Source organism: Carassius carassius, chromosome 6 (assembly GCF_963082965.1).
Source record: "Carassius carassius chromosome 6, fCarCar2.1, whole genome shotgun sequence".
NCBI lineage: Eukaryota > Metazoa > Chordata > Actinopteri > Cypriniformes > Cyprinidae > Carassius > Carassius carassius.
In genome coordinates, this window is record NC_081760.1 from 20,331,106 (window position 1) to 20,349,620 (window position 18,515).

Consider the following 18,515-nt stretch of genomic DNA (forward strand, 5'->3'; position numbering starts at 1 on the left):
TCATACACTGATTTTTGATGTCTGTGTGGTAAGTTTGTTTTAACAGTCTGATTACAATTCTGCTGGGTTTCTGTCTGTAGAGCCATTGCATTGCCATAAAAAATAATGTGCAACTAATAGCATAAATTATACTTAAGAAAATCAGACAATGATGCATGATGACATTTTTTCATCATCAAGCAACCAGCATCATCTTTTTTTTTCAAAACATACATAGCTACAGCAGCAAGAGAAAAACATTAAAAACTCAAGTGTACAATTGTTCAACTAAAGCAAACACGTATCACCATAATGGTGAAATCAAACCAAACTATTACTTTTAAATAGACATCAACATCTAAACCTCTGTTAATCTCAATAAGAAATATGTAAATGTATGGCAGATATAAAGTCAATATGGTTTATAATAAGTGAAGTTGGAAATACTGTTTTTGGAGTTATTCAAGATGGCAAAGGATAGGTTTTTACATTCAACCAAAATTTGACACCTGAGAAACATTTGAGTACACATCCAATGTCCAACGGTATGCTTCCTGTGAATCTTAATTTGAATGTTAGGTTATAATGTTCTAATATTGTTATCAATAAACATTTTTAGAACGTTTTAGAGAATGTTATCCTACCTTTTAGGAGAACATTCTGGTAACTAAAATAAAACTTGCCACTGAAAACATTCCCAGAACATGTAATTTTCTCAGAACATTCTTAGAACAATAACACTCTTAGCTGGGTTAACCAATCAACATAATCTCTGATGATCAAATTAAATATTTACGACCACATATGCCCCCATCACTGACATAAAAGTCAGACAAGAAAGGAACTTAAAAAAGAATAGAAAACCAACAGATTTTCAGATAAAAAAATTTCACACTGATGAGAAGTGAGGGACATTCACTGATGCCAAAGGAGTAGCCAGGGGTGAAAACTTGACTTTAAGATCAAGGTAAACTGCACTTATTTTTATTTCTGGGAAATGTAAGTATCTTCCAAAGCATCTGAAGGGCAGTACTAAAAAAAGAAAAAAAAAAACATGTTTAAATAATATGTTGAAAAGTTTCAAAAATCCCCCCAACCCCATCAAGTTTCTGTATGTTTTGATCTCAAAACCATACAGTGACTGCTGGAAAGGGTTAAAATATGTGAAAGATAATGGAAAACCAAATAATTTGTGGGACCTGGAGGATTTTCTGAAGAACAGTGGGCATTTGAACTGTTCAGGACAAACAAGGAACTCATGAACAACAGCTGTGGATAGATAACAATACAAAGTATTAAGAATCAAGCGTATGCAAATTTTTGAATATCTTATTCAGGACTGTACTAAATAAAATCCCTCTTATTTTGGTAAAATAACATTTTGCAGCAGTATATACACTTTTGTAAACAACTGTACATATATAAATGTCTTTTTTTTAAAGTAGCATTAAACTTTAAGTAAACTTTAAATAAACCATCAGTTTTGCTGCAGCATTAATCTCATCCAAAGCTGAAATGCTTCAGGAATTGACCTTTTTGACCGTTGAAGTCAAGAGACAACCTAATCCAATAAGAAATGGAAATAGATTTATTGTGAAGATGAGATTTGAATCTCTCATGTGATGATTCAGAGGTGCTGTTGTTGTAGATTTCACAGTGACTGCTGGAGGAGGAATCCTGTTGGAAATGAAACAGAGAGACTCTTTCATGGCATAATTTGTCATGCATTATGATCATTTAAAGAAGGGAGAGATGGTCATGAGAGAAAGCAGTTTCCTCAAAACATCTCACATGATGTACTTTAGTCATGCTCATGAATCATGTGATCTTGTTTAAGAGGAGACTATTCACAAACCTAACACTGTCTTTTAGGTCCATTCCTACATTTCTGATGTTGTCGTGTTTGGCTTACACTGAAAAATTAAAATTACCTATCAAGAAAAAGTTCAAGTTAAACTCAGTTTTATCTGAAACGTTAAGACTATTTACTTAATACCACATGACCAGTCGACATAGAGATAGCAACAACTTAATATAAAATACAGCATAAAAAAGGACAATACTTAAAATGAAGCTGTCCAATCTAGTAAGTGAATCCTCTACTACAAATATGATATCGTGACAAGATAATTTGTATTTCCCCTTTCAGTGAAGAATAATTACAAATTATAAATATAAAATATATAAATAACTAATTAAGCAAATGGTGTATACAATATATTGCTCATTGTTAGTTTATGTTATTGTATTAACTAATATTAACACCAGATACTTTATTTTACATTGTTACAACAATTAACTGGAAATGGTGTAAACATGTTTTTGTTTTTATTGTCTTATAATATTTTTTTACAACACAATTAATATAAAAAGTCAACAAAGAAATATATAAATATCAGTAAGAAGAGCTACAAAAAACTGAACAGATTCATCAGGAATTATAACACACAATTAAATGATTAGTAAAATGTCTGAGGCCTTGAATCATGTGGAAGATTAATCATACACAAGTTGTGTAAATCTCAAGTAAATTTTCTTCTTCTACTAAACAGATGAGATAATCACAGTATAAGTTTGCAAGCATGTGCAACACTGAGAAACACTGACAAATACACTATCCTTAAAGATACATAATTAATTAACCACATCTCAAGGCTGAACCCCCCAAAAACAAAAACAATCAAAAAAGTATAACATCTCAAAGCTAGTATTAGTAGTAGTAATAATCACAAAATAAATATACTCTTCTATTTTAGGGTTAATGTATTTTCTGGCATACAAGGGCTATAGAAATGAGATTGTTGACTCAAACTATGCTGCAGGACAAATCCATATATATGTGTATACACACCAAAAACAAACCGAGAATTTTTCTTACAATCAGTTGCTTTATTACATCTGGAAATTCTTTAAATCAGGAGTTTTCAAACCAGTACTGGAGTCCCCCCAGCACTGCACATTTTGTATGTCTGATTTAACACACCTGATTCGACTTATCGGCTCATTAGTAGAGACTAAATTGTGTGTGTCCAATTATAACTAATAACTAAATTGTGTGTGAGGCATAATAAATGTGCAGTGCTGGGGGTGCTCCATGAGTGGTTTGAAAACCCCTACATTAAATGTACAGGGAACTATAGAGAGCATGTGAAGTCACTTTTGATTTTGGTTGAATATTTACACCACAATTCCTGAAGTATGAATGTATGAAGAGTTGGACAAAACTTGTGAACATTTTTCAGATAGTGTGACATATGGCCAGTGCTGTGATCTTCAATCATTGTTAAATCATCCAGTAAATTTGACTTTTTTAACCTTAAAAGAGCATCTAGAAAACCAAAGTACCAAAGTACAGTCGGGGAAGTTTTAAGAATTACATAAATATTAGTTTTCAAAAAGTTTGCTGCTAAACTGCTTTTAGATCTTTGTTTCAATTGTTTCTGTGATGTACTGAAATATAATTACAAGCACTTCATACGTTTCGAAGGCTTTTATCGACAATTACATGACATTTATGCAAAGAGTCAGTATTTGCAGTGTTGGCCCTTCTTTTTCAGGACCTCTGGAATTCGACTGGGCATGCTCTCAATCAACTTCTGGGCCAAATCCTGACTGATAGCAACTTATTCTTTCATAATCACTTCTTGGAGTTTGTCAGAATTAGTGGGTTTTTGTTTGTCCACCCGCCTCTTGAGGATTGACCACAAGTTCTCAATGGGATTAAGATCTGGGGAGTTTCCAGGCCATGGACCCAAAATTTCAACATTCTGGTCCCCGTGCTCCATCGTGCTGGAAAATGCATTGTTCTTCACCAAACTGTTGTTGGATTGTTGGAAGAAGTTGCTGTTGGAGGGTGTTTTGGTACCATTCTTTATTCATGGCTGTGTTTTTGGCCAGAATTGTGAGTGAGCCCACTCAGCAACCCCACACATGAATGGTGTCAGAATGCTTTACTGTTGGCATGACACAGGACTGATGGTAGCGCTCAACTTTTCTTCTCCGGACAAGCCTTTTTCCAGATGCCCCAAACAATCGGAAAGGGGCTTCATCGGAGAACATGACATTGCCCCAGTCCTCAGCAGTCCATTCACTATACTTTCTGCAGAAGATCAATCTGTCCCTGATGTTTTTTTTTTGGAAAGAAGTGGCTTCTTTGCTGCCCTTCTTGACACCAGGCCATCTTCCAAAAGTCTTCGCCTCACTGTGCGTGCAGATGCGCTCACACCTGCCTGCTGCCATTCCTGAGCAAGCTCTGCACTGGTGGCACTCCGATCCCGCAGCTGAATCCTCTTTAGGAGACGATCCTGGCGCTTGCTGGACTTTCTTGGACGCCCTGAAGCCTTCTTTACAAGAATTGAACCTCTTTCCTTGAAGTTCTTGATGATCCTATAAATTGTTGATTTAGGTGCAATCTTAGTAGCCACAATATCCTTGCCTGTGAAGCCATTTTTATGCAACGCAATGATGGCTGCACTCGTTTCTTTGCAGGTCACCATGGTTAACAATGGAAGAACAACGATTTCAAGCATCACCCTCCTTTTAACATGTCAAGTCTGCCATTCTAACCCAATCAGCCTGACATAATGATCTCCAGTCTTGTGCTCGTCAACATTCTCACCTGAGTTAACAAGACGATTACTGAAATGATCTCAGCAGGTCCTTTAATGACAGCAATGAAATGCAGTGCAAAGGTTTTTTGGGGATTAAGTTCATTTTCATGGCAAAGAAGGACTATGCAATTCATCTGATCACTCTTCATAACATTCTGGAGTATATGCAAATTGCTATTATAAAAACTTAAGCAGCAACTTTTCCAATTTCCAATATTTATGTATTTCTCAAAACTTTTGGCCACGACTGTACATGTATGCCAGTCAGGAGTGAATATAAACTGGGACTTAAAGATATACAGGTGCATCTCAATGAATTAGAATGTCATTGAAAGTTCATTTCTTTCAATAATTAAACTCAAATTGTGAAACTTGTGTATTAAATTAATTCATTGCACATAGACTGAAGTAGTTTAATATATTAGAATTATATATATATATATATATATTATTGAATTGTTGGTCTTCTGGAAAGTATGTTCATTTACTGTTACATGTACTCCGTACTTGGTAGGGGCCCCTTTTGCTTTAATTACTGCCTCAATTTGGCATGGCAGTGATCAGTTTGTTGCACTGCTGAGGTGGTATGGAAGCCCAGGTTTTGTTGGCAGTGGACTTTGGTGGGTTTGGTAGTGAATTGGTGGGTTTTTGTTAAATGTGTGCCAAAATCATCACAATTAAAAGAACCAAAGTCAGCTCAAGTCAAGTCACCTTTATTTGTATAGCGCTTTAAACAAAAAAGATTGTGTCAAAACAACTGAACAACATTAATTAAACTACTTCAAAGACTTAAACTACTTCAGTTTGTGTTCATTGAATTGTTATTTATTTAATACATGAGTTTCACAATTTGAGTTGAATTAATGAAATAAATTAACTTTTCCACGACATTCTAATCTATTGAGATGCACCTGTACCTATAATAGCACCACATTTGCTTGTAATGAGTATACCTCCAGCTGACACAGAGATAGGTTTTATGCCATAAGCTAAATTTTAAGTGTAATTTGTTGCCCACCAATACCTGTATGCAGATCAGTGTCTAAGTTGAAGTGTATTTGTTGGAGGCACGGCTATTGCTTTGTTCAGATCCTCGCTCTGTCACCTTCAGCTTCATGCAGGACTGTTTGTCATCCATGGCTAACATTTCAGGAGGAAGACACCAGCAACACAGACATGACTGGAAGGGAACAGAGGAGGATAAGGAATATTTTTCATGTACACTACAGCAGGAATTAAAACAGATATGCCCAATTGTTCACACTTGCATGAAAAATAAATTGAGTAATGGCCTTAAATATTAGGCAGTAGTCGAATGCAAAAAAAAAAAAAAATTCTGTGTTAAGTATTCCTAAGAATTGAACATGTTTATTATCATATGCAGGGACTTTCATTACAGTGCTAAGACATAACATTTATTATTCTTGTTTTACTGACAACATCATATAAATGGAATCAACTATTTATACATTATTTAGTAAATAAAAAATAATAATTTACTATATTTATTTTTTACAGTTTTACATTATAGCAGTTCATCATTATCTGTCTGTCTGTTCTTACTCTGAAGCAGCTCTTGAAGCGCTTGCTAACCATATACAAAGCGATTGGGTTTATGCATGAGTTCACTGATGCCATGTTGATCCCGATATAATCAAGAACCAGGAAGAAACTACAGGTAAACAAACACACAAACAGTTTCATTATTATTAAGACTTTGATTTAACCCAAAAGATAGAGATTAGACTACATGCCGGAACTCTTGTCCTTCAAAAGTTAAATTTAACTGTTGAGAAGAACATTATAGTGTTTCAACAAGAAGATAGATGATGTGTTCTGACCTCAGAAGCTCGCAGCGGTTGGGGTCCCTTTCATCATAAATTGTAAGCTTAAGAATACGACTGAGGTGCAGAGGAAGCCAGCACAGTGCAAAGACTAGCACCAGACAGAACACGGTTTTAGCCACCTCACGTCTCTGTAAGGCACAATCATGTCAATTGCTGAATTGTTCTTTTGTTTTTGTTTTTTGACAGTTTTAGTGCATTAAGACACCATGACAAGTAAACCATCTCCAGAGTATTAACAAACTTGTGTAGTGAGTGTATGGTCTCTCTTCAAAGAATATACAGCAAAAAAATAATGAAGGACAGAGAGCTCTGACCTGTTTTAGGTGATCACTAAGAACAATTTGGACCCCATTCTTCTTTCGAAGCATTTCACAGGTCATGAGAGTGTAGAAGATAGCAGTACACATCAGCGGCATGCAGAAGTAGAAACTGAAAAGCCACCTATCTTTGGCTAACTTATAAAACTGGAATTTAAGAAAGATCATTATTAACATTCAGTAAGGCAACTTAATCCAGTTATTATGTATCCTGCCTAAAATTTTGTTGATCCAAATATTGTATGACATGCACCATCACAAACAACATGTAGCCTCTTTACAGTAAATATACAAACTGACCTGCATGAACTTGTTTTTCTGCATAGGGTGAAGCAAGCAAATCCTAAGCTGCTCTCCTTTGTAGTCCATTGTGATCATGTCAAAGGCAATGGCCTCTGGCACTGCAAGTATAATGGACAGCACCCATATCATAATGATTTCAATAGCTGTCCATTTAGGGACGCCAATGCCTTTAATGCGGTTCCACGATGCCACTGCTCGAAACCTTTGGGACAGAGTCAGTGCCAGATTCCAGATTAAATGCTGTTACTAGATATTGAGGTAATAAGAGCAAACTAAATACAACAAAATACAGATACCTGTCTATGCTCAGTGCACACAAACTTAGCACTGTAATGCCAACTGATGTCTTTTGTATAAAGGGAACCATTTTGCAAAGTCCAACACCAAATGGCCAATCTTCAGCCAGAAGCTGAAAGACAGGTACTTTAAGGTCAACAAGAGTTAAAATTACACAGAAACAGAAAAAAACATTTTTAGACGCACAGTGTTTGAGAGGCCGAGCGACTGCCTAGTAGGGCCTGCTCCAGGCATGAGAAAAGGTGGGCTGAGCCCACGCAAATAACTATTGCCCCGTTTCCACCGCAGGAACTTTACCCAGGAACTAGGGACTTTGGCCTGGTACTCGGTGTGTTTCCACCTCAGGACCCAGGAACTAAATAAAGTTCAGGTTAAAAAAATGCCCCTCAGAAAGTCCCTGCTGGTGAGGTAGTACTTTTTCAAAGTTCCGGAACTTTTGGGGGCGGGACTTGGGCGCTAAACATCCTGATTGGTTGAGTTCACGTAGCATTGGTTGAGTTCAACCACCATTTATTCGGATCATTTTTAAAATATTACTGTTATTGTGTCATGAAATGTAATTTTAAAAGTATTTCAGGTGAGAATGTAGTTGTTTAAAACTCAAATCTGTGGTTTATTTATCATGACAGAGCCTATTTTTAAAATGTGTTTCGCCGATCCCGGAGACGGTGAGCTCCACGCGATCAGCGTGCTTATGTATCCGCAGAGAGCAGCCTCACCTCGGCTAGACCTTCTGATGTGTGCCGCTGGCTTTGATGTCCCTTTAGTGGTTAAACATAAAATATAATTCGTTTTGGGTAAATCTAACAGGTTATCTTTGGTCTGTATTCAGTTTATCTATATGTTAAAATGAAAATAAAAAAGGCAAATTTATATAATATTTCGTTTCATTGTAATGGCTGTATATATATACACATATCCCTGAACTAAGTATATTTCTGCAGCTCGTTCATTATGTTTAAATGAAAACGAAAGGAGGCAGTGGTCTTTGATATCCTATTTCGTTTTATTGTAAATATACAGAGAGGAAAATTGCAGTAGCCATGGTCAGCTGAGTGAAGTTATGAAGTATGCTGCTCTTTGCAGAACTACCGGATTACCGAATTACCGTCGTCACTGACATCACACTCTTGAGTCGAATGCAAAAAGTCTGAACTACCGAGGATGCACGTCCAAAATCAGCGTACTTTGTATTAAGAACGCGCGCAGACCTACATCACCAGACTATTTGCCTAATCTTCCCGGTACTTTACACCGTGGTGGAAACGCAGAAAGCAACAGGTCTGGGGGAAAAAAAGTTCCTGGTACAAATGTTCCGGGTAATTTCGGTGGAAACACGGCATATCTTGCCAACCCAATCAGAATTAAATAAAGATTACGTTATTTTTTTTATTTTTTTTGTGTGCATAGATTAAAACTAATTGTTTTTAATTGAAAGTTGTTGCTGTTATTTATAATTATTGTGACGACTATCGCATTTTTCAGTCTTGCGCTTTCAAGATATCAGGAACACAACTAAAACTGAATGGGTGCATATTTTAAAATAGCTACAAATATTATTTTCAGTTTAGACTGATTACTTTATTACTGATTATTTAGTTCCTTTACCATTACAATAGTGGTCTGGTCTTGAAATGTTCCTCACAGCAATAATGTAATGTTCTAGATATGATTATGGCGTTGTTTGGTATAAACAAAAAAGTTAGTTGAAAAAATCACCAGTGAAGAAATTGATACAGAGAAAGAGAGCAAATAGCTTATTATTATTATTATGATTATTATTCAATAAAGAAAAAACTATTATTTGTTGAGAAAGTGCATGATATTCTAGGCTGCCCATGAAAGCTTTTTTTTTTTTTCAGTGTATGTATAGCAGCCTATAGTTAATGTAGTTAATATAGCAATATCTACAGTATAAATATCTAGATTCCTTTTCAAGGGAACTTTAAACCATGTCCTCTAGGGGTCGCTATGGGGAAACGCCTCGTCAAGACCTGTGTCTGAAGCATACATACAAAAACACCAACAACATGTTGGCCGGCGAAAGCTCATGACGTCACCACTGGTGCGACTATAGTTTAAATAGGCGGTGGAAGAACACATCATCCTCTTCTTCGTCTTCATTGACTGTTTTGTTTGAAGCATGCAGCATTTAGGAGTGCATGTTTTTCACCAGAGCCTTTGCTCTGATACCTGCAGTTTCACATGGCTCGTGTGCTTTGTGTGTGTATGGTGAAGAGCAAGCATGTTCAACTTTCGAGGGAGTTGGATGCGCTCTGCATTCATTGCTTATTTCTTGTGAGGGATTAGCATGAATTGAATGCGCACGTCTCATGAGGAGATGGCCTGTGCTCATTGTGATGCATTCCTGGGACTACTGAGGGGCATGCGAGCATTTCACCATTTACCCGAGTTTTAGATAGCGTTTGCATGAGTATGTTCAACTCTCGCGGTAATAGTGATGCATTCACAGCAGCAGTTTAGTTTTTGTTTGATTTCTGAGGTAATCTAACAGTTGGGCGGAGCGTGTTTAGCTCCTGTGGGAGCTGAATGCATGCTGTGCGTTGCGTCGCATCGCATCGCGGTGAAAGGAAATGTATAGTGTGGATCTGTCTGCAGTTATTGGACAGATAGTTTATATTATGTCCTTCTCAGAAAACCTAAGATATACTGCACTCTGACTTATAAAAAACAAAACAAATCCATTATCGTCCCGCATCCACAGATTCCGGCATACTACTTATGCCAATGTTCAAAGGCATGTGTGAGAATGATTATGAGAGGATGCCACCTGCCATCTCTCCATAGGGTAGACATCTTCTCTTAAGTCTCCCTACTTGCCATCTAACCCTTTAAGATACATATTGCTTCAATGGCAGCAGTGGCAGATCAGGCTGTCGCTTCATTGCACACGATGGCGGTGCTTTGGGCATATCGGGCCGATCTACTGAAAGACCTTCCCGATGAGGTAGCTTAGTTGCACCGCAACACAGATCCCGCTCTCCATGCTACTATTCAGACCATCTCTGTTATGGGCAGGTCCATGACAGTTATGGTTGTAGTGAAGAGTCATTTGTGTGTGAACCTGGCATATGTCGGGAAGAAAGAGAGGGGCTTTCATCTCGATGCTCTGGTGTCACCTTTCTTATTTTTGATACCTCCATTGAGATGGTGGTTGAGGAACTCAGGAAGATGAAGGCGCGTTCAGCGCCCTTTAAATCTTTTGTTCCATGAAGGTCCAGGTCTGAGCCCGTACAAATCCAGGAGTCCTGGCCCGTCTCGATCTTAGGATCAGAAATGGCCACAGGAGGCTAGTGTCGTGGCTCGCGCTTCTCCCCCTCCTATGGGTAGGGGTAGGAGGACTCATGGGACAAAGGGAGGTAGGCAAGATAAGAGATGTGATCCAGATGTGGAGTTAGTGCTTTTCATCTGGATTAGAATGATGCTTGAGTATCTGCTAATTTCCCTTCTTATTTACTGGATCATGTGGCCAGGTCACAGGCTTCTGCGGCAGCCTTTTTGATCATCAAGCCCCCAGCATGGCACTGCAAAATTTCCTGGATGTCCGGGCTAGGCTTACACTTTCTGGCTGCCCTGTCTGGTATGCCATATCTAGGTCGCCCTGAGGGGTCACCAGGATATCCCCTCTTGCTGAGGGATTAAGCGGGAAGTATAGGTGGCATTTGCGAGAACCTTCTTGTGTAATGCTGTCTCAGCCAGTGCTCCCCTCGCCTCAGAGGGTTGTATTTGAGCTTGCCTCTCCCGTTTGCCTCAGTGCTTCCAAGCATTTTTAAACAGATGCTTGGGAAGCTCTTAAATCCATGCTTGGTAGGTGCACACACTAAGCTTTGTTCACGTTCTGAAATCCACATAGTGGTAAGTGTGCACGCTGAGCACCCTGCACACTTTCTAAAATCTACATAGTGGTAAGTGTGCACACTACACTCCATGCACCATGTTCCCTTTCTCTGAGTTGGTTTAGACCTGGTACCTTGGGGTCCACTGAACCAGTGTCTCTGTTGACAGACTTTTGAAGCAATTCTCCTCTCACCATTAAGGGTTATTGTAAGCATGGTGCTTTCTTTCGAGCACTTGATTTCTCTCTCCTTCTGAGAAGTTGGATTCCTCCCTCTGTGGCTGTTCTCGTGGTAGTATTATGAGTGCTCCCCTTTATCAAAGGGTTGCATATGAGTAGGGCTGGGTGATACATTTTCAAAATATCTTGATATAGTAGTTTTTTTAACGATATTAAATATAAATCTCAATATGTTTGCATTTGCATTTAAATAATGAAAAACTTTGGCGCCTTCTTTTGGGAAAGTATGCATCAATTTAAATGTTCAATATTTACATTGTCAAAATGATTCCGATATTATCGTTAATATTCAATATATCGCCCAGCCCTACTTATGAGCATGCTACCCCTTTTCGGAATTATTCTCTTACATGAGAGTTGAGTTCTCTTTTTTTCCAGAGCACCTGGAACTGGCAGCATCAGGTGTACTAGGCCCCCATCTCTGCCCCCCTGATGTGCTGAGTTTTTGGCTAGCTGTAGGTCGAGCCCACTTTCAATTGAGAGCTGGGTGTTATGCTTCCTCAGCTAGCTAACTTACTGCTAACCATTCCAGCATTTTACCATAGATCGAGTTGATGACTCCTCAAGATATTGTTTGTGGGATGCACCATTTCCATCTATTGGCTGCTCTTTCAGAGTGCCATTAGAGCCCCCTAGAACGTTTTTAAAATCCATGTTATGGTACGTGTTCATTCCCTTTCTTGAGTTGGTTACAGCCCCGGGCACGTTGGGCACACCTCCACATATGTATCCTCTGGATACCTATTTTAAAAGGGTGTGGCTACCAGGGTTCTGTTAAGAGAGGTCCTTCAGCAAGCTCAGGCTGTGTGACAGGCCAGTACTTAGTATGATGCTAGGCTCTTGGCCATATCCCCTTAAAGGAATCTATTCCTGATTCCAAGCCTTGAGCTCTACCCCGAACCCAAGAGTTCTGGCCCTAACAGGTAAGTTTTGGTGTATGTAGCCTAGTCCTTTGGCAGTAGGGGATAATGTCACTGACAGCCGTTTTTGCATCCCAGGGGCAGCTTTCATAGTAGAGTTGGTACTTAGTGCTCGTCATGCTTCTGGCATGCACTCTCCTCAGCATGATGGCGTGATTATACCATTCCCCATAGCAACCCCTAGTGGACGCAGTTGGAAGTTTCCCTTTGAAAGATAACATCTCAGGTTAATAAGAAACTGCATCCTCTAGGTTTCTTGCCATGCTTTGGACGCAAGCTTCAAAACGAAGAAGTGGATGACATGTTCTCTCAGCGCCTATTTATGCTATAGTTGCACCAGTAGTGATGTCTTGAGCTGTCCCCGGCCAACATGTTGTTGTTGTTTTTGTATGTATGCTTCAGACACATAATGTATTATAAATAATAGAGCTAATATACATTACGCATTATAACAAAGGCCTGCAGAGGGCGCCAACAGTCTGATGATTATTTTTACACATTGCTGTGCGATCTAATAATTGTTTAATATTGACCAAGCCTCATTTAATTCAAATGTCAACTTAATCTTTAATATTTGGCCATTTCTCTAGGACAGAAATGCTATAGACACTGTAATTAAAAGAATATGTGGATATCAAAACTCAGAGTGAGGGTCTGAGCTTTTATTTTGAAACTGCAATATTCTGCAATAGAGTTCGCATAGATTTATAGATTTTTTACATTACAAATATGATGAAATGGCGCATGTTGCATTCCCAGATGAATGTTAAAATAAACCCAAACTCACAACAACATGCAGAGAATGAGTCTGAGATGCTCCACACATGTAAATGATAACAGTTCGTGTGGAACTACTGTGAATGGAGCCGCTGTATGACGCACGTACTTAGCCTACCTGCTCTGCACATTTTGTATGTCTATCGATTCATAAATTTTTTCAATTCAAGCGTAAGTGCCCTGCAAAGTGGACATCAAAGGATATAGCGCCATCATTCCAGTTCGATTCGAACATATATGTTCCATTGATAAAAAGTGCAGTGAAGTGTGCAAGATGTGAATTTAAATTGTATTTATTTACAGAGGTATATGATGTCACACTTCATGTGACGTTGCGCAGCGCATATCCGTGAATTAATGTTCTGAAGTGAAGTAAACTTCAACAGATTTCCCCTGCTCAGGGAGTAGGGAGCAATAAACACTGTGTAGAGACAGTGACTACGTTTACATGCTGTTAAAATTCGGGTTATGGTCGGGTTAAGGTCACTATTTGGGTTTCTGAAACATTCGGGATAACCCGTTTACATGCGTGAGCAGAGAGAGTTACCAATCCCGATGTAAACGGCGACGCACGGTTAGCGTCTGGACGTACGGACAACAAGACGCAATATGCGTCATTTCCGATTCTTCTTCCTGTATCCAAAGACAACAACAACAACAGCAGCAGCAGGCGGATAATGAATAGTTTGGGGCAGAAAGCGATAGTCTTTGTTTGCGCTTTGGCGCTGGTACTGATCCACCAGCAGCACTTGACACTACTGTGCCTCTCTATACTGCACGCACGGTTTTTTTATGCGCCGTCTCTACTCAAAAGACCAAGATTCCTTGCGAATAGAACATGCGCAGAACACACATTTTGATGGGGATATGCCGAAACGCGTTTACAAGACCAAATATTCGGGTTAGAAAAGGGGTACCCCAGGTATAATATCCCGGTTTTTAAAAACCCGGGATATGAGCATAACCGGGTTTTTGCCGGTGTTTTTTTGCCGGGTTATTGCTAATATCCCGGTTTTGAACGGGTTATTGGCTGCATGTAAACGCAGTCAATGTCAATGGGAAGAGAGTTCATGCATGGAGCTCACTTCTAACGAGCTGTTTATCTGAATCAGGTGCGTTAACAAAGAGAGACATACAAAATGGGCAAAGCAGAAGGTTAGAAGGTTAAAAAAAGCAGAGGTATTTCCTGCATGTCATAGCATAGCCTATTCTCCCTTATCAATGTCTGCATTAAATACCTTTGCATTTAATTAATGCTATGTTGATACAGTAAGTAATAAGCATTCCAACGCAATCTTAAGTTGAATCATGTAAACATAAAATAATATAAAATGTCTAACTTAACATTCACTACAGACCTCGTATGAAAGTTAAACTGAAACTTGGTATGGTAAACAACTCAAATAACATGTGGATTAGTAATTGATCTCTATAGATTTATGTGAACAGTGGTTTGCATTAAACATAAGCCCACAAATAGAATAAAAAATCATGTACTGAAACTTTATCGTGCGGCATGCTCATTGATACCCAGCCACTTGTTTGCATGGATTGTTTCATTAATTCATTTATTTAATCGCTTGCATTGTTGTTTGGTTCATTGCAAGAATCTTCAACTTGGTTCATTCCAGTCAAGGTATTTATAGAGCAATATTGTTTCAAAGCAGCTTCTAGTAAGTTCTGTTACCGCTATAATGGCTTAATTCTTTACACTGAACACTTTAACTGGACAATATGACGAAATATAACATTAATAAATCAATTAATTAATCAAACACTGCTTGAAAGAGTGTCAAGATACTAAAAATAATAAATAAATTAAATTATTAACGTGTTAATATGTTTATTTTGTTCTCAGTATTTTAATAGCATTTAATGATTATGAACATAAAAACATTACAAAACAATTGTTTTATTTAATATTAGGAATATACCATAGATGAAAAAACAAATCTGACGCGAAGGTATGTATAATTACAATATAAAGTCATTTTGAGTATTATTGCTATTAATATTATTTTCTAAAATAAGGTACATGTAATATAAAAGTACTGGCAATGTTTCGCTTTTGCTGTGTCTGAAATCGCTCACTCGTTCACTCATTCACTAATACCTATATAGTGTATGGCAGTTGAGTACACTATATCAGAAAGGAGTGGACAAATAAGTGAACGGATTCAGACGGTGATGTATATACTGTGCGTGAGACTTGTAGCTGTTGCAAAAACATTGTTATACTGTATGTACTTTTATATTATGTATCTGATTTTAGAAAATAATATTAATAGCAATAATACTCAAAATGACTATATTGCAATTATACATACCTCCGCTTCAGCTTTGTGGCTTCATCAATGTATATAATATTTTTTTGTAATGCTTTTATGTTCATAATCATTAAATGCTATTAAAATACTGAGAACAAAAATAAACACACATAAACTCATAATTCATAATTTTATGTATTTATTATCTTTAGCATCTTGACACTGCTCAAGTAGTGCTTTGAGCTCATGTAAGGTGGGTGTAGAGCGCCCTCAGGAGACTGTTAATTTTACATCAGAATGAATACTGTGATTAACCGACATTTTTAAATTATCCACCAAAGTATCATCATTTTTGTAAGTTAACAACAATGCCACCTCAGTAAATTAATGAGTTATTGCCTACATAACATATTTTAATGCTCCTGCTCCCACTCACGCTCTCGCTTCCAGCTCCCCTTACGAAAATTAACAATGGTTTTACTACGAATAAAACCAAAAAACATGGTTACTATAGTTAAAAAATGATAACCACAAATTAACCATAGTTTAACCATGGTATTTGTAGTAAATCTGTGGTTATACAAATGGTAGTCAAAACGCCAAAAAACCATGGTTACTACAGTTTTACTATAATTAAACCATGGTTAATTTTCATAAGGGTCATCACTACTCCGCGTTGGATTGTGGGAAGTAGTGCTTCAGTGAGTGTACATCGGTTGTACACTCGAAATCAGAATTAATTGTGGGTAAAAGGTAGTGAAAAAATTTAGGGAATAATGAAGTCATTCACTCATAATTCAGACAGCGCTACAAAATGGCTGACACCCAATATAGTGCACTATATAGTAGATAGGGAGTGATTTTGGACCGAGCTCGGTTCCAATTCAAAGTTCACATCTAGCCAAGTTCAGTTCAAACCCCGGATGTGTTCTTGACCCACCCCTTTTATCAAGGATGCATCCAGAGGTAATCTGGTATCCCTGATTGCATTTTGCACCAACCAACGAGTGTTAATGGCAGAAGAGAAACCCTGCAAGTTTCAAAATTGTATTATTGTGTCATGAAATGCAGTTCTACAAGTATTTCAGGCGAGAATGTAGTTGTTTAAACTCAAATATGTTGTTTATTTATAAAGATAGCACCTGTTTGAAAATTTGCTTTGCAAATTTCGGAGATGTGACCTCCAGGCGGTCACCGGGCGCTCAGTACTCATGTATCCGCCGAGAGCAGTCTCACCTCACCTAGTCTGTCTGACATTTGCTGCTGGCTCTGATGTCTCTGTAGTCGTTAAACATGAGGTAAAATTTGTTTTGGGTAAATCTAACAGATGATCTTTGGTCTCATCAATCTATTATTCTTCCAGGTCATATAGTTTTGATTGAGCACAAGTTATGTTTAATAAATAAGCCTATTTATTTATTAATCGTAATACAAAGCTGAATTTGTTGCATAGGCTACATTTGACCGAATTGTTTGCTTTTGTCTTTATTTTCTATTACATAAATATCTTATACTTTACTTATTATTTTATGACTATATTGTTCACTAAAACTCACATTTAACAAAAAAGGGTTGTGCTTGTCATATTTAAAGTTATTATAGGCTATACAATGAAGACAATCAGAGTATATGTGCACATATTACCTAAAGCATATATTTTATATTTTAAATGTGGGACAAGGCAGTGGTCATTTTATTTCATTTTATTATAATGTGTGTACCATTTTTTTGTGAGCATATTAACATTTTAAATGAAACAGAAAAGAGGCAGTGCTGTTTGATATCATATTTCGTCTTATTGTATACATATAGTGAAGATAACCAGAGTAGCCAGTCAAGTACATTGCTGTTGCATTTGCAGAATTACCAGACTTGCGTACTTGGTATTGAGAGACGGCTCAAAATTTGTAAAAATTGAATAGTCGAATAAAATCGACGAATCGCAACAGCCCTACTTGGCAGTGTCTCAGGACTCCCAAATTTAAATCAGAAGCATTTCAATTAAATAAGCTTCAGTGGAAAATTTGAATGCTCATTATGCCAGCGAAGACCTATCCGAAAAATCATGTTTACTTTTCATTTATCTGTTTATTTTTAAGGTCATAAAGAAGTAAACGTGCAAAAATAAATAAATAATAATAATAATAATAATAATTATATATATATATATATATATATATATATATATATATATATATATATATATAAAATAATAATATTAATTATTATTATTATTTATTTATTTTAATGAGAGATTAAAAAATGTGCTTACCTTATAGACGTTAATGGGAATGTCTATGACAATATGCAAAAGGTCCCCAAGCGCCAGGCTTGCAATGAGGATATTAGGACCGTTTCGCATGCATTTATTTTTATAAATGATTCTGAGCAGCGTAGAGTTTCCGATTATCCCAACTACAAACACAATGCACGAAACCACGGTGTTAATATACTTGAAAGTATCTTTTATTTCTGTGGAACCTGTGCACATAGGCGGCAAAACTCTTGGTCGTTGAGGCATTGACTCATTGACCACTCTGCCTTTACCAATTGCAGATTTCACGGTTGGAGACACGAGCGCCGTGGAAAGTTGCCTAGTCCCTTGAGCACTTATCATGACGAAGTGTCCAGTCAGGAGAATGAGCAAAGTAACAACGCATCTTGATTCCATCATTTGTATGAAACGTTAAACACTATGCTAAAACTGTTTATCAGTTTAATCATTACATTGATTGCCAAATATCTTCAGGCTAGAATTTCAAAGTAGTCCTTTGCTATTGTCAGTTCACGATGATATATGTTTCAGATTACAAATACTTCAAAGCAGATATTTTAACCCTTCGTTTAAGTTATTCGTATAGAATTGAGAGAAAGTCCTTCACGTCTTCTGACAAGTTCGTCCATCAAAACTCCAGAATACTTAATTCGCGCACATTTCCTTCCAAACGCAAGTATTTCTTTGACATGACCACAACGTTACGTTTAACTGTGTTATCTGCATCTGCGGCGTTTCCTCAGTCATCTGACTCTTCTTCCCACTGTCCCTCCCACATCTATGGAAACCCGTTTCCACTTAAGTTGTGAAATAAAGAAAGAAAGAAA

At 37.5% G+C, this 18,515-nt stretch overlaps 1 protein-coding gene across 4 annotated transcripts; it reads right to left on the bottom strand.

The window, feature by feature from the left end:
- Positions 1-889: 889 nt before the first annotated feature.
- ednrba (endothelin receptor Ba) lies at positions 890-18,203 on the bottom strand. 4 transcript variants are annotated; one of them, XM_059551558.1, is made up of 8 exons: positions 17,686-18,203; positions 7,353-7,465; positions 7,054-7,258; positions 6,751-6,900; positions 6,431-6,564; positions 6,153-6,261; positions 5,614-5,769; positions 914-1,656 (listed from the first exon to the last, which is right to left on the bottom strand). In XM_059551558.1, the coding sequence occupies exons 1-7, from the start codon at positions 18,085-18,087 to the stop codon at positions 5,632-5,634; spliced, it is 1,251 nt and encodes a 416-aa protein (XP_059407541.1). In that variant the 5' UTR covers positions 18,088-18,203; the 3' UTR covers positions 914-1,656; positions 5,614-5,631. The 4 variants fall into 4 exon arrangements, 3 of the variants coding, with proteins under 3 accessions (XP_059407541.1, XP_059407540.1, XP_059407542.1); XR_009433965.1 differs by lacking the exon at positions 6,153-6,261 and having other exon boundaries at positions 890-1,656; XM_059551557.1 differs by lacking the exon at positions 914-1,656 and having other exon boundaries at positions 5,304-5,769.
- Positions 18,204-18,515: the final 312 nt, after the last annotated feature.

Excerpts from the sequence above, each read along its gene's own strand:
- ednrba (XM_059551558.1), bottom strand. The coding sequence starts at position 18,087 with ATGATGGAATCAAGATGCGTTGTTACTTTGCTCATTCTCCTGACTGGA. Across the intron at positions 6,262-6,430 it reads AACCGCTGCGAGCTTCTGAG|TTTCTTCCTGGTTCTTGATT; the intron begins GTCAGAACACAT and ends GTTTACCTGTAG. Across the intron at positions 5,770-6,152 it reads GCTTCAAGAGCTGCTTCAGA|TCATGTCTGTGTTGCTGGTG; the intron begins GTAAGAACAGAC and ends GTTCCCTTCCAG.